This window comes from Meleagris gallopavo, unplaced genomic scaffold (genome assembly GCF_000146605.3).
Source record: "Meleagris gallopavo isolate NT-WF06-2002-E0010 breed Aviagen turkey brand Nicholas breeding stock unplaced genomic scaffold, Turkey_5.1 ChrUn_random_7180001853033, whole genome shotgun sequence".
NCBI classification, from domain to species: Eukaryota; Metazoa; Chordata; class Aves; order Galliformes; family Phasianidae; genus Meleagris; species Meleagris gallopavo.
In genome coordinates this window covers 4,273-4,611 of record NW_011119678.1, presented here as the reverse complement: position 1 = coordinate 4,611, position 339 = coordinate 4,273, and the positions used below count along the sequence as shown (strand labels likewise).

Genomic DNA, 339 nt, shown 5'->3' with positions numbered 1-339 from the left:
CCCCAACAGCCACAGCGCAGCTCCCCTTCACCCCCACGGCCCTGAGCAGGTGGTGCTGCCTGGCCCCTTCTACACCCACTGCCCCCCGCGCTGTGCCCACCCACCCCCGGCCTGCAGTCCCCCCCCCCACCCCCTTACCCAGCGCCGATTTAGCAGCAGCGGAGGCAACACGGGGGTCAACGACGGAGGCCAGGAAGGCGACGGTACTCATGACGGGGTTACCGGACTGGCTGAAGGGGATGGGCTGATACGCCAGCGGCCCCAGCGACGCCTCCGAGTCCTCCAGGTAGGGGTCCTCGATGGGCAGGCGCAGGAAATGCAGGATGCACTCATCCTGCG

General features: G+C 69.0%; 1 protein-coding gene across 1 annotated transcript in view; it reads right to left on the bottom strand.

Moving 5' to 3' along the window:
* Positions 1–130: 130 nt before the first annotated feature.
* LOC104915810 (SWI/SNF complex subunit SMARCC2-like) overlaps positions 131–339 on the bottom strand; it is a gene marked incomplete at both ends in the record, with an annotated part of 4,305 nt that continues 4,096 nt past the window's right edge. Inside the window, one exon of the mRNA XM_010726736.2 lies at positions 131–334. Coding sequence (XP_010725038.2) covers positions 131–334 — 204 coding nt within the window. The remainder of the gene's footprint in view (positions 335–339) is intronic.